The 13,657-nt window shown below is 41.2% G+C and overlaps 1 protein-coding gene across 1 annotated transcript in view; it reads left to right on the plus strand.

Annotated features, from left to right (window-relative positions):
• Nucleotides 1-242: 242 nt before the first annotated feature.
• The window catches only part of edil3a (EGF like and discoidin domains 3a), a 127,674-nt gene continuing 114,259 nt past the window's right edge, over nucleotides 243-13,657 (plus strand). The window contains exon 1 of the mRNA XM_071899737.1: nucleotides 243-325. Coding sequence (XP_071755838.1) covers nucleotides 262-325 — 64 coding nt within the window. The 5' untranslated portion in view covers nucleotides 243-261. The remainder of the gene's footprint in view (nucleotides 326-13,657) is intronic.

The raw sequence follows: 13,657 nt of genomic DNA on the forward strand, positions 1-13,657 counted from the left end.
AGGCGGCGAGTGCGTGTCTGCCGACTTTTATCACAGACGGAGACTGGGAGGACTTTACGCGAACCAGTGTGAGAGGAGATAACCACAGCTCCCAGGGCAACCCCACGGCTCAGCGAGAGAGAGAGAGAGAGAGAGAGAGAGAGAGAGAGAGAGAGAGAGAGAGAGAGAGAGAGAGAGGGAAGGAGAACTTTTGGGTATTGCTCCGTGATTTTACCACATCCCCATAACCTTGGAAGTGAGACCTGCTTATTTTGAGAGAGGATGGGACCGCTACTCGTTTCCATCGTCCTCTGTTTGAGCGCCGCTGTCCCGCAGCTGGTGAAAGGTGAGTGGAAAAGTGACTGCCTGTTATACGGACGTTGTCAGAATCACATTTTATACGGGTGGCCCCTGCTATGTGGTATTAGGGACTATCACAAACTGATAAATGATGATTGGAGCATTTTTTGCCACATCGAAGCTAAAGTAACCAACTGAATAGCCTATTATTTTGAAGGAAACCATAGACTCAGAGTTAAGGAGTAAATGTGTGGAATCTATTGTGCGACTGGATAGCTTATGTTGTCTGCGGAATGCGAGCACCAATAATTTATTGCCTGCTGGAGCATTAGCACGGTTTGGCTGTAGAAAACTGTCGCCTACAATCTGCCTGTGTGCACGTCTGGTTAGTTAACTTGATTGGCTTATCAAGGCTTAAAAGACACTTGTTTGAATTGATTGAATAGTTTATGCATTTTCTTTTTTTCATCCGCGCGTAATTTCTCTGATGAGGGCAGCCCGTGCCTCAGGCGCGCACATTTGTAGGCTATTTGTATAGTAGAGTCTTTTTGTCAGCAAGGTGCACATATACATTGCTACATAGCAATTTGTGCGACCTCTCAATGATAACGCTCATCTGTTTGCTGTACTGGTCTGTGATGTTTCCACGGGATGTAAAGAAGCTGTGTGTCCAGGTTTGGCTCCATGCGGTCCTCTTAGACAGAAGGACGTCTCCTTTCCTTCTTTAACTAACTGAATTACTTAATCACGAAGGAGATAAATGGAGAGATCTCTCGTATAGGCTACAGACAGGACCAGATGCTATCACTCAGAGGAGGGATGCTAGAGAGCCTGTATTAGTAGTTGCAACGCGGTACCGTTATTGACCAGGATGACATCACGAGAAGGTCAATTGCGCATTGTAAATCTAATGTAGGGTCTCACCCAACACTGTCAGACTGCTGTGTGTAGAGATGGTCAATGCTTACAGATTCATTTGACCCACTGGATCAGCATTCAGGCATTTCATGTAGCCTAAGTGTGTCCTCCCTCCTCCCTCCTCCCTCGCATTTCCCTCTTTGCCCTTCTAGTTCTCTGGTGAAGAGAGCAATAGGAATGTTTAAGCTCTTGCCCACTGTAGATATTTCCTCCTACAGCACAGCAGCAGCATGTGGCGGATTTGCAGGAGGAAAGCAGTGTAGCCCTGTTAGAAGTGGGTCATGCTATCCCTCCTGTCTCTGTTCATTTGGCAACACACTTGCCTCAGGAGTCACCCGTGTCAGACAGACCTCAGTCTCTATACCAGGAGTGTGCCTAGAGCAGAGTTTGTAAGACCGCTTGGCTCCCTAAGCCTCACAGTGTCAACCGTTACAAGACATAATACTCCCTGGTAGGCTGGCATAATGAATGCAGAGAGAGCGGGGAGCCGAGGTGCCGTGGGTCGACTTGTTTCAAGGCTCAGTGAGTTAAAAATACACCCTGAACTAGTACCTCAATTAATCATATCCAAGTTAAATTTGTGGAAATGTGGAGGGATTTTGTCCATCTGTTTCAAAACTGAGTGCAGCTGTAACCTCATCCACAGTGGGATGCTGGGTCGATGAGGATATGGTGGGATGAAGGGTGTTGCATTTTATCTTACCTGCTGTGTCTCTGTATGAGTATGGAGAATACTGTGCCTCCATACAGTCCTAGTGGTCACCCTGGCTGCTATTCATCAGTGTATAGAAGGAAAGAAAGAAAGAAAGAAAGAAAGACAGGAAGAAAGAAAAAAAGAAAGAAAAAGACAGCATTGTGAGAATTAAAATCCTCAGATTTGGTATTCTACCAATTCTACTTCCCACTTATCTCGTCCTTGTTGCTCAAGGTAGCGGGTGTCTTTGGAGACAGTTGCTAACAAACAGTCTATTGAGGATGTCACAGGGCAGCTCTGCCCTCTGAAACAAATGGATGGGCTAGAAACATCCGCCTTCAGGCTGCATTGTTCCATGTCACTGTGCAATACATCACTTCCTCCGGTTGGTTGCTGGGGCCGACTCCCTCCCATTGTGTGGGATGCTGCCTGGCCCACTGGGCGACCTGCACCCAGCGGACCTCTATATCCAAATGGAAGATGCTGCTGTTCCTGTTTAGAGAGTCAGTTGAGATGGGTTTTATGTATCTTAATTTTAGCCTGACTCTCATTTTAATAGCTGTACAATTACAGCCTTTTAGGCAAATAGAGAGCCATCTGGAGAGGAAATGCGATAGCCTGTTGTTAGTGAATCATCATTTGTGAGTGTTTGTGCTGGGCACTACTGATGGTCACTGCTGAGTGAGCTGAATAAATTGCATTTGTGGAACACTGTTAGAAGTTTAAAGTTTGTTAAACCCAATCCCCCTGATGTAGAAATACTGCACTTTCTGTAATTATTGAGTGTGCTTTTGAATTGGCATGATCAGCACAGCTACCTATCACGCTCGCAGTCGCAGGATTTGTGGGTTTGGAATTTGAGGGGAAGACACGCTCAGAAGAAGCTGATTCCTTGCTAGCATTAACGACATCTGGTACATTTGGATAAATAGTATGCCTGGTTTGAAATGGGAGAGAGGGAAATGTTTGCTCAGTGTAAATTAATACTTTAGGGATATTATGGTGCCACGGAATACCTAAGAAGTAGTACATACTGTACTGCGGAGTAATTCACTTGTATTTCCCATGGAAGTTTCGGTCATGAAAGTGGACTAATGATATTCTGTGGAAAATGTGTCATCTGTAGTATGCTTCATTTGACTATATGCATGAAGGGCTATTTTCATCATGGGGTTTGATGTATTGATCACTGTACCAAGGGCCCAGTCAGGTGTACAAAACTTCAAATCTGTTTATAAACAAATTACTCTAGCAGTAACAAGATACACTTTGGCTTATCCTGAAATCGTGAAACCATTTATAATTTACTTTCCTGTCCTTGGAGACTGAAAAAAAAACTGCTGAATTGTCCTTGGTTAACTTTGAGTGAGTGTATTTGAAGTCAATTGGTGCTCATTTCCACAAAGGAAATATGAAACAAAAAGAAAATCAAAGACGCAGTTGCCCCTGCGCTGAAAATAGCAAATAGATTTCGAGCTTGTTTTGCCAAACGGCTTGATGCATATGAATGAAAGATGTGCCGCTTAAATGCATACAGATGATAGTGATCTGTCTAAAAGCTCATTACATTTACCAGCCGCTGAAGGTTATGGACGGTGTACAGGTCACTTTTAATAACACAGACTTGCAATCTACCTCAACAGTGCCCTTCAATGTGGTTTTAAATGGCATAGTCTTCAATCAATGGAGAGAGGTCAGACCTCTGTCAGATCATCTGCCATGATAACGGAAGGAATCCAGGGAACTCATTGGACGACGAGCCTCGCATAAAGGAAATGCAACATGGGATACCGGAATGAATCTTTCCACAATGCTCTCTTCCCCCGATGGAGTGACATTGGCTACACTCATTGTCTTAGTTTTCTCATGTTTGCGGGACTTGATTGGGCTATTCATTGTCAGTGCAGATGCTGCTTAATCCTATTAATATTTGAAGGGGATTCATTTGTCTTCTATGCTGACAAGTTAATGGATATAGTGCTATTTGTCTTTGCTGTAGTCGCGCTTGTGTTGTCCTGCCTACATTTCATGGCTGAATTATTGGGAGGGCACTAGAAGGGGGATTATAGAGGTGACAAGGACGCGCACACTCTCATATAACCTTTTGGACAGAAAATAAATGTGTTGTTTTGCTTTATGTTTGTATCAGGGTTTCTCCCCTTTAATTGATTGGTCAGCTAACTGGTCATTAAAGTCTTGTGTTGGGGACAAAACACAGTTATTGTGGACAGTTCTATGATATATTTTCACTTGAGGCAAATCTGTATTTTGTACATCTAAGATTGAGGGAGAACAGTGTTTAAACACATCTCACTGACAAAAGAAACACAAAGACTTTTTGGCAGTCAAAATAAAGTCTTTTCACAGCCGTTTTTCCTCTGTTCTCTATAAATCAATGCTTGATGTTTCTATTCACAAAACTCTGGAAGGATTGATTCTGAGATTTCCCAGACACATTAAAGGTCTATCATTTACTAAAAGCAGCGTGTTAGATTATGGTGAGTGGCTTAAGCAGTGATCCTCTTAGCATTCTATTAATGCCAGTGTCAGAATTCAGACCATGACTGTGCAAGAAAAAAGAAAAATCAAAGTCACAGTTACAGAAAGAGCCCTCTGAAACAGTAAAAAGATTATTCTAATGCTTCGTTTATAGTTGATGTTGAGTGTACTTAACTTCTTCAGCTGAGAGCAATGCAGCAGCCCATCCTTTCATAGTTGGGGCATTCATAAGACCTCATGCTGGCGTTAAGTAATCCAAGTGAATCACAATAAATGACTCAAGGTTTGGAGGAAAAATAGTGTGTGTCTGGCCCAGCTCTCTGTTGATCATGAAGCGCTGAAATAGAGTTTGATTAGAAGCGCTGCTCTAACAGTTGGCAATGGACACCTCCAAATGTTGACAATTTTTTCTCAAGTTCTTTCTGGTACCAGAGCTGTTACATTGGCTTCCTTCATGCAATACTTAATGCAAGTAATATCTTAACACCATTATGCTTCTCATTTGGTAATAACAGCTATGTGCAACCTATTGATAACAAGATGAACAGCATTATTTTCTTATACTTATATTAGCATACAGTGGCTTCCTATTAGGACTGGGAATGGTGAAAAATGCTGTCATGCTTTTTTTCCATATTGATATGTAAATATCATTGTATACATTTAATAAAGTTATATTTAAATGTAAAAATATCCTGTTTAGGACTATGCCCTGATGTTGATGAACATGATAATGTTTGTTATGGCTTAAGATAGAGGCCACAGTAATTATTTATCAGACTCAGTGATTTGACATATAAACGCAACAGAAGAAATGTGGTGCAAACACAAAAGAAGAAATGTAGACTTGCTCATATTATCTTGCATCACAGCAATATGCTTGGCAAATAAGGAGCATTAGGCTATACTGTGTGCTACATGAAATCTAATTTGCAGATAAGGTCTGAGGTAATCTGGGTGCATTGTGCTTATTGTGTTTGAAAAGCGTTAGTTAGACCTCTCTGCCTTGCTCACGGTAGCTTGGCAAACTCCCAGCTTGGCCTACAGTTTCTGTGCGAAAATTGGAATAATATCAGTGCTGTTAATTTGAGAAATATAGTCTAAAGAGGTTTATATTGGCCTCGTTCTGATAGCGGCACAAGACACTGCGTAGCGTTAACGCGGCCTCATCCGCACGCTGCTTCTCCCTCTCTTACATGAAACAGGAAAGCAAAAATTTCATTATTCTCCGCTCTTGTTAGCATTTATAATTTCATTGCAGTAGCCTATTAACTCCCTTTTAGGGTCAGGTGAAAACACTGTGGAGTGAAGAGAAGAGAAAGAAAAGTGTGCATTGGTGTGATTGAAAGCTCATGTTTTCTTTGTACTACCTGTCTTGTTGAATCAAATCAATCATCTGACTCAGGATGCATAGTCTGTATGAAGCCATATTTGTCTCTCATCACAAACTTCCAATGTGAATCTAAAAAAACAATGTAGCATTGCTTTGTTTGTTTTTCAAACTAAGTTAGTATCTGCTTTATGCAAGCTAAAAGTAGTCTATTTTCAATAGATGAAAGGGTACTACTTATTACTTACTTACTACCTATGCCATTCATAGGATGCAGCTTCATCTAAATAGCTATGGTCAATATAAGAAAGACCAGATGCACCTCAATTTAAAACCTGCAGTCAGCACCAACAAAAATGCCCACTTATCAAAAAAATATAGTAAGTATATAAATGAGCCTCTTTTTAGCTGTTTTTAAACTTTGAAAACACCTGGTTCTGCAGCCCAAAAGTGAGTCAGCCCATTTAGATTTTGCCAGAACTGCCAGCCAGCCAGTACGTGTTTGTGTGTGTGTGTGTGTGTGTGTAGGAGGGGGGTTGGGAGGCAGGAATGTGCATCTCTATGACAAGCATTTGAATGGATTTTCATTGTGTTTGTTATGTGAGCAGAGCGCCATCGCTTGCTGGAAATTTGGAATCACTGAAACTAGTCTTTTAGTGGGCGTGGCTACTGAAGGCTCTGGCATCAGCAAGTGCATCAAAGTAGTGTCAAAATAGCACTGGCTATGTTAGCCAAGAGTGAAAGAGTCCACTTGTACACAGCAGGTAGAATGAATTGGATTGGATAAAGTGTATAACTGCAACAGCATGGGAATCAGAGGGCTTTTCAGCTGGTTTAAGCTTTATTGTAAGACCAAAGCTTCAAGACTGTGAGATTAAAATTGAAATGTCATTTTTAAGACATTATAAAGCTGGTACTTGGACAGATGGATTGTGCATAGACCTTTGAATATGATGCTATTTTTTTATCTATACACAAGAAGCCGGCTCCAGATGCGTTTTTACAATGTTATATTTGCTCTTGAAGGCCCAGCAGGGAGGATACAAAAACTCTTTCATGTTCAGTGGGTGAGTGGGTGGTTGTGATATATATATATATATATATATATATATATATTTTTTTTTTTTTCCATATCTGAAGGACTCTTTCCTAAAATGAGTGCTTAATGCTTTCAGTTTTACAGCATTGTCCGATCTGTGTAGGGCATCCCAACTCAATGAGATGTAGGCATACAGATTAAGTTTGTCTGATGGAAGCAGGATTTGTAGGTAACTTCCCAAATAACTCCAAAGCTTGTAACATTCATGCCTGTATTATAATGGATAATGATGCACTGCTGTTGCTTTGGTAGTGTTGTAGACTGGACTTAAGCCTGCCTTAGTCAAAATAAGATTGAGGGGTTAAAGCAATGAGCTTTGCTTTGGTCTGATAAAGTCTCTCCATGGGGCTCCGGGACGCCACTGCATTTTCAATAAGCCCAATCTTCTTATTTGAGATCAGATGGGTGCAGGTGGCTTAAGTTCTTACCTCCAACAAGCCCTAAGGAGATGCGGCCTGCTCATTCCAATTCTGGAGACGTACACTCAATAACCATGGGCCTCCATCCATGTAACACTCAAAACATCAGGGTTAAAAGGTTAATATAGTGGTTAAAGCTGATTTCATAGTGCTTTCATCTTTTGGATGAATCTAAATGAAGCCCACAAGAGTTTCAGAGAATCAAACATCTCACAAAAGAAAAAAAAACAATATAAAAATTCATGAAAACAATTACATTATATTCTGAATTTGCATTTTTCTAATTGTACTATATGTGCTGCTGTATGCATATACATTGGTTCTTGTATCAGCGAGGCCCATTGGCTAACGGATAAGTGATCAAATCTTGCCAGGTGTCATCTTTGGCTACTCTCTGTCCATCTGTCTCTCTTTCTGTCTCTTGGCCTGTTTCTCTCTCTCTTTCTCTCTCTTGTCCTCCCTCTCTCCCTGCTGATAATGACTTAAGTGTATTAGACACAGGCGTTATCCTTGGATTTGTCTGTGCATTTCATCTCATTCCCAGACTCATTAGTTCTGTAGAGTTTACAGCATTTTAACTTTCATTTGATTTATGTCGGTACCTGTAACTGTACAGTACGCTGTGTGCTTGTGTGTTTGTGCGTGTGCATGCGTGCATTTGTGTGGGTGTATGTGTGGGTTTGTGTGCTCGAAGCTTTGAGAGGTAACCCAGAAATGTCACCACACAAATTCGAGGCAGCTTTCCTCACGGTTCCCTTGCACAGTGTGGATGTGCATCCATACTTCACTCATTTGCCAATAGACAAAACAACATCCCTTTATTTATCATGTCAGCCTGCCTGGCCTCACACTAAATTGTGCTGAATGCCAACAAGGGGGTGTTTGTTGAGCGATTGATTGAGAACAAGATGGAGTGTATCTGTTAAAGGAAATGGTAAAATGTAAAAACGTCGATATAAACAAATATCTATATATGCCAACTTTAAACTCAAAGCTTGTTCTTCAACTACAAGGCGAACAAAACTTCTTTGGCTCATTGCCAAGTCCGTTTGAGTCGGGTTATTTGGGGTAATGACATGTATACTTTCCTTTGAGCACTGAAGTGCAATTCGTTAAAATGGAATACCTCCAGTCCAGATGTTTTAGATTACCCTTGGGATGTGTAGTAGAGAATGAGAGAGAGAGAGAGAGAGAGAGAGAGAGAGAGAGAGAGAGAGAGAGAGAGAGAGAGAGAGCACTGAGGGCTGGGATGAAAATCCCCTTTAATGTGAAGTTCAATGAACAGCAGCCACTCACCTTCAAACTTCAAATTAAAACCCATTAGGAAACTGAAAGAGGCTCTTCTTCTCCGTTGTGTAATCACAGCCTAGTGTCACTCATAAAAAGGGCAAGGGTTGCAACCAGTTGCACTATTTTGGCGATTAAGAGGTACAGTATGATGGGATGATTTTTTTCTTTTCAAATTTGTCTTTTGAAGCTACACTTAGAGGCAGTCCTGGGCCAAATTCTATTTCAAAATAGGTTTTATGGTTTGTTCTAGCCTACTTGATAGAGAGATTGATACACATGCCATCCAGTTCCTCTGAGTTACAGCTACTTCACTAACAATGCCACCAGGCTCTGTTTATTTACTGTTAGCAGTTACTTGAGAACATCAAAAGGCAAACAAATATACAACAAAGATTTAGATTTGGTTCACCAATGATCAAGAAATATACAGCTTTAATGTGAACATATGAGGCGATGAGTATGAACCTCTGATGGAATTTGTTTCTGCTTAGCTCTTGAACAAGTATCTGCAACTAGTGGCAGAAAGTCAAGAAGGAAAATATCTGAAAGTCAACTGTCACAGTTTGTTGGACGAAGTAAACACAGTTTGTCTGACATTCACTGTACTGCATGTAGGCTCACTGCTGGCTTGTCACTCCGGCAACTATACTTATTATTAAGACTTCTCACATTTTTTGTAGACAATAAGAACAATGAGAGGGTAACAGAGGGGGAGACACAGGCAAAAAGGCATGAATTCAATCATAAACCTGCAGTGTCACATGAAGAGATTTTCACCACTACACTGGGTATCATTTAATGGCATTTACTGTAAAATGAATTTGAAAAGAACCACCCATGCATTATCCAGCAATTGCACAGCTTTCTAGATCTGCAGGATCACCCCTTCGTTCATGTTTTTGCTCACATTTATTTTTGTTGTCCATGTTACACAGCCAAGCTATTCCATTGAAAAGGACAAAAATGTTGAATGTTGTCTCTCTTCTCCTTCTGCTATACTGTATCCTCCAAACCAGGTGGTTTGACAGTATGGTCACTGTATTATTCACCACTGTTTGAGGTGTATGAAATATTTACTAGCATGATCTTTCTAACCTGCCCCTGCTGCTCTAGGTAGGCGTACTCCACTGCAGACAAAATCGTACTGAAATACATTGTGAACACTTCGCTTGCAAATCTTGCATGTACTGTTGAGGCTGTGAAGTGTCACACACACACACACACACACACATACACATGCACGCGTGCGCGCACACACACACACATAGCTCTAGGAGCTCTAATTATAACACATCAAATCATGTTTCTTGGGTGGCTGCTACAGCTGCTTTCAGATTTAGTTTGATGTCATGAATAAAACAGTTTGATAAGTTTTGCCTACACTATGTACTGTATCAATTGGATATGTGTGTTTGATTGTGGAGCATATTGTGTCTGTGTGCATGCAAATCTGTGTGTTTGACGCCATCTGCATTTACAGTATGTGTGTGAAGAGGAAGTCTTTGATAGTATACAGGTGCATCACAAATCCCTGAATCTGCTGGTTCCAGCCTGATGTCAGGATCAGTTGCTTGACAGCTTCAAACCATCCTATGGGTTGGTTTCACTTGTTCCTTTCTACTTCTACAATTGAACAAACCGAATAGTGATTTAAAGGGACACTAAATAATCACTGAAAAATAGCTGTAGTGTGGGATTTTGATGTTAAAGCAAGGATCCACGACCCTGCAACATCACTGATAAAGCCACACTTAGCCTTGTCTTGCTCTCACCTAGACTCTCTCAGACAGAAGAGCCTGGTGCACTAAATTCACTGAGCAAGGGGTAAGCAGGGTGAAAAAATTCAATTTGTCAGGGCCTGCCCTCTCCAGTGCACACAATGCACAGCTCTGGCCAGTGGGTGCGGAGTATGAGTGGAACAAGGATCTGAACACATTTCTGACTGCTTCATCATGCGGGCCAGTTGTTACATGCAGGGTAGAACACTAGCAGGACATCTTGTACTACTTCCTGGCAACACTTTCACAGTTTAACTCGCCAGCATGACCTTAACCAAACAAATTAACAATAAGCAGTAGCAGCTTTTCAAAGACCTGCTGTGCAGTGGGACAGCAGGAAGTGGTGTAGTGTTTGTTAAGCAGTACTTCCCACAGAAGTTTTGCTCAGCATTAAGTTAAGATGAAAGCCCTCCTGAAATAACATTTAGACCACATGACCTTTAAGTTCTCCATTAAAACCAATGGGGGGGGGGGGGGGGGGGGGGGGGGGGGGGGGGGGGGGGGGGGGAGCAACAGGAAATGTTGCTGTAGCGCACATCTGTGAGATTGATCATATTGGCCATCCAGCAGAGAGAAGAAGTCTATTACTCAAGAAACAAAAATTCGGAAATGTTTAATTCAAGGCTATTCCAGAATTTATGAAACTTATTATCCCTGCCCCCCACCTACGCCCACACCCACCCACCCACTCACACACACACACACACACACACACACGCACACACCCACAAACACAGAGCCAAAAAGACTTAACATTTGAATTTGCCGTACGTGTGCATTCTTTATGAATTTTGAATCACAGGGTAGCTCAGTCAGAGAGTGTAATTGTGTGTAGTAATTTCCCTTGCATCCAAAATGTCACATGGAAAACATCATGACAACAAGAGAGCTAATGAGGTAAACATTTAATGAACAGGGTAACAGAAATGCCTTAATATGCTGTTGAATATGCATTAATCCTGCGAATCAGTGACAGTTTTCAAGTAAAACTGCGTTTTCCCTTTGCAGAATGTGTTTTTCTCCCTTGTTAATCTGCAGTGGCACCTCCCATCACACACACCTTCTTCCTCGGCACTTGCTGTGAAGATTCAAATCAGATGTGAACTCCACTTCTTTATGCATGTTTGATGAGTCTTTTTATGCTACTGGGATACAAGAATGAATGTGGGAGATCTTGTCTGGAAAAGAGGTACAAAAGATGGGAGGTGTCCAAGTTTGTAATGAGGCTAGCAAGGCTCTCCTGGCTCACGAGCAAACTAGGGCATCTGTAATGAGCGTACAGAGCGACGGGGGTGGGGGCAGAGAAAAGAGAGAGAGAGAGAGAGAGAGAGAGAGAGAGAGAGAGAGAGAGAGAGAGAGAGAGAGAAATGATGCTAACCTGACTGATGTGTTCAAGCCACAAGCTCTAAGATCAGCTGTCCAGTGGATGAGTTGTCAGTCGGGGCTCCTATACAGGAGGTACTGAATCGATGTGATGATGCCCACTTTCTATTCCCACTTTATCTAGATGTTTTTCAGAAAACATCAGCCAGCTACATTTTTTTTCATAGATCTCATACTAAAAAAATTAAAAGGAATTTCAGATGGATGATGCTGTATGGCAAGCAAGACTAATGGCAGTATTCACTCCAATGTATGTCACCAGCAGGAAGCACAGACAGCACTGTGATCTAGAGTGTTAAAGAAATGTCACACCAATGTTAAAGAAACATTGGTGTGATTTCTTAGAACTTGAGTACATGCCACTATGCAGGGTAGCAACCATACGGAATAAGTAATTTGTGCAACACCCTTTTTGCGTTGGCAATATGTCATGATATGTTAGTGCTGAATGTAGTGGGCATACAAATGTACATCAGTATACATACATCATAGCCATAATCTGATAACTATTTGACAAAATTCACACTTGAAAATCACAGTGTCACAGTGCCAAAGTGACATTATCCTCCATACGTCCCTTCCTTGTTACAATGTTATATTGTGAGTCCAGTAACATGTTGTAATCATATGAGCTTAGCTGATGCAAGAACTTGAACTGGGAAACAGCCCTATTCAGCAATGCCTTTATTAGATGCAGATGAAATATTTTAATTAAAATGACGCATGTTAGATCGTAAGGCTTCAGTGCTATTTATCTCTGCCACATTTTGATTTAACACAGACAGAATCGCAGACAGTTACAGTTTTTTTGTTTTGGTCATTTGTTTTTGGTTACCAAAGTTTTGACAAACGTCTATTTGAGCCATATGATCATCTTTTTATTGTGGGTTTAGAAGATGCGTAAGTTAGCATTTGAAGACATGTTTGTTTATTTTCATTATACAGCATATAACCAGTTTAGTTTACAATTTGGGAGATGTTTCTGCTTTATTTCATCATTAAGCTGTAGGGCAGGCATACTATTTGTCAACTTGGCATTCCAGCCATGCTTTTTAAGCCTGTAAAGCATGCATGGCCATGTAACAAGGTTAACAAAGTTATAATCATTATAAATTATACTCCACTATAGACGCAGATGCTAAAGAAATACTATCCCAACACTTAACTTACCTCTGAGCAGCTTGTATCAGCTCGCAAACTGCATAGGGCATCACAAATCACTGTAATACAATGTGAGGCCAGCTAAGGGCGGGCAGAGATTGGCAAATGGCAGTAGATTTTGGGAAAAAATGTATAATCCCATAGGAAATAGTGAGCAATAACATAAAGCCAGACTTGGTGTTGTGGTCACAGACAGAGTGGATAGTGTATTATATTGAGCTTACAGTGCCTTGGGAGGATGCAGTATAAGCATATGAAAAGAAAATGCTTAGGTATACCAGTTGGTAGCAGAGGTGGAGCAGCGGGGTTGTGGGCTACGCCCCGTGGAGATTTGAGGCAGAGGGTTTGTAGCCAAGTCCACTTGTTGTGAAACGGTTGTTTGACTGAAGCATGCTTGATGTTGCTTTTTGCTAGTAGTAGTATGTTTGCTGGCATATTAATTTCTTAGCAGGTTGATATGTTGGCTTGTTAGCTCTTTGTTTGTAGCATGCTAGCTGACATTGTTTGCTAATAGCATGGTTGTTTTGGCTGTTTATTAGTAGCATGTTTGCTGGGATATTGACCTGTTGCTATGTTGGCTTGTTAACTTGTGTTTGTAACATGTTATATGACAGAGTGTTTGGTAGCATGGTTGCTCTGGTTTGTTAGTAGCATGGTTGCTACTATATTGACTCTGTAGAATGTTGATATGTTGACATGTAACTTTTGCTTGTCTGTAGCATGCTAGCTGACAAATTGTTTGCTAGTAGCATGGTTCTCTGGCTGAAGAGAAATATCAGCTGGCATCTTATGACTAAGACATATTAA

This window comes from Centroberyx gerrardi, chromosome 8 (assembly GCF_048128805.1).
Source record: "Centroberyx gerrardi isolate f3 chromosome 8, fCenGer3.hap1.cur.20231027, whole genome shotgun sequence".
Taxonomy (NCBI): Eukaryota; Metazoa; Chordata; class Actinopteri; order Beryciformes; family Berycidae; genus Centroberyx; species Centroberyx gerrardi.